Source organism: Etheostoma spectabile, chromosome 4, assembly GCF_008692095.1.
Source record: "Etheostoma spectabile isolate EspeVRDwgs_2016 chromosome 4, UIUC_Espe_1.0, whole genome shotgun sequence".
Taxonomy (NCBI): Eukaryota; Metazoa; Chordata; class Actinopteri; order Perciformes; family Percidae; genus Etheostoma; species Etheostoma spectabile.
The window spans coordinates 9,540,603-9,541,344 of record NC_045736.1 but is presented as its reverse complement, the minus strand read 5'-3'; the positions used below and the strand labels follow the sequence as shown (position 1 = coordinate 9,541,344).

General features: G+C 39.8%; 2 protein-coding genes across 2 annotated transcripts in view; one reads left to right on the top strand and one right to left on the bottom strand.

The window, feature by feature from the left end:
- rtf2 (replication termination factor 2) overlaps nucleotides 1-742 on the top strand; it is a 29,782-nt gene that overhangs the window by 15,485 nt on the left and 13,555 nt on the right. The gene's annotated exons all lie outside the window — the stretch shown is intronic.
- gcnt7 (glucosaminyl (N-acetyl) transferase family member 7) overlaps nucleotides 280-742 on the bottom strand; it is an 8,643-nt gene continuing 8,180 nt past the window's right edge. Inside the window, exon 5 of the mRNA XM_032513342.1 lies at nucleotides 280-614. Coding sequence (XP_032369233.1) covers nucleotides 373-614 — 242 coding nt within the window. The 3' untranslated portion in view covers nucleotides 280-372. The remainder of the gene's footprint in view (nucleotides 615-742) is intronic.

Sequence of the window (742 nt, the reverse complement as noted above, 5' to 3'; positions counted from 1 at the left end):
GTTTTCTGTTATTTTGAAAGTGTAAATGCTGGAAATAAAATCTAACTTTTTGTGACATTATACAAATGTCTAGTCTGTCATTTGATGCCTTTTGGGGATTTTTTCTTGGCTTCTTTAGGCACATTATACAAATTTGTACCGTATATTTGTGTGTGTTTTATTCCACACATCTTCTGATTCTGAGAAAGAATAGTCATCTTACACTTTAAAAATTCTTGTAGCCGTGCTACAGAGGAAGTGGGCTGTGCATTGCCTTCCTTTATCAGTTTAGCTTTTCCCTGACCACATTTTTAACATACACAGCCACTGAACGACTGCAAATAATCTCAACTGCTTGTAGCCCGACTTTTGTTGTGGATACCAGCGGCAATTTCATGCCCCGGCAAAGCTGTTGAAGTAGCTGCTCCTTGAGTTGCTCTGTGTGGCCAGCAGCCATGCTTTCTCTATGGGAACAGTTGCCTGGTTTAACACCTTGTTCCTGTGCCACTGCTCCAGGCAGTCCAGGGCCTCAGGAAAGGTATTACTCTCAAACTTATTGGCAAACATGCTGTTCCTGTTGATGATCCATGGCAGGTCTCCCACTCCATAGATACAGATGTCTCGTACGTAATGTCCTGGAAAAAACAATTTTAGTCCTTTATTTGTAAATTAGATTTTACAATGAGGGAAAAAAAGTATTTGATCCCCTTCTGATTTTGTACGTTTGCCCACTGACAAAGAAATGATCAGTCTATAATTTTAA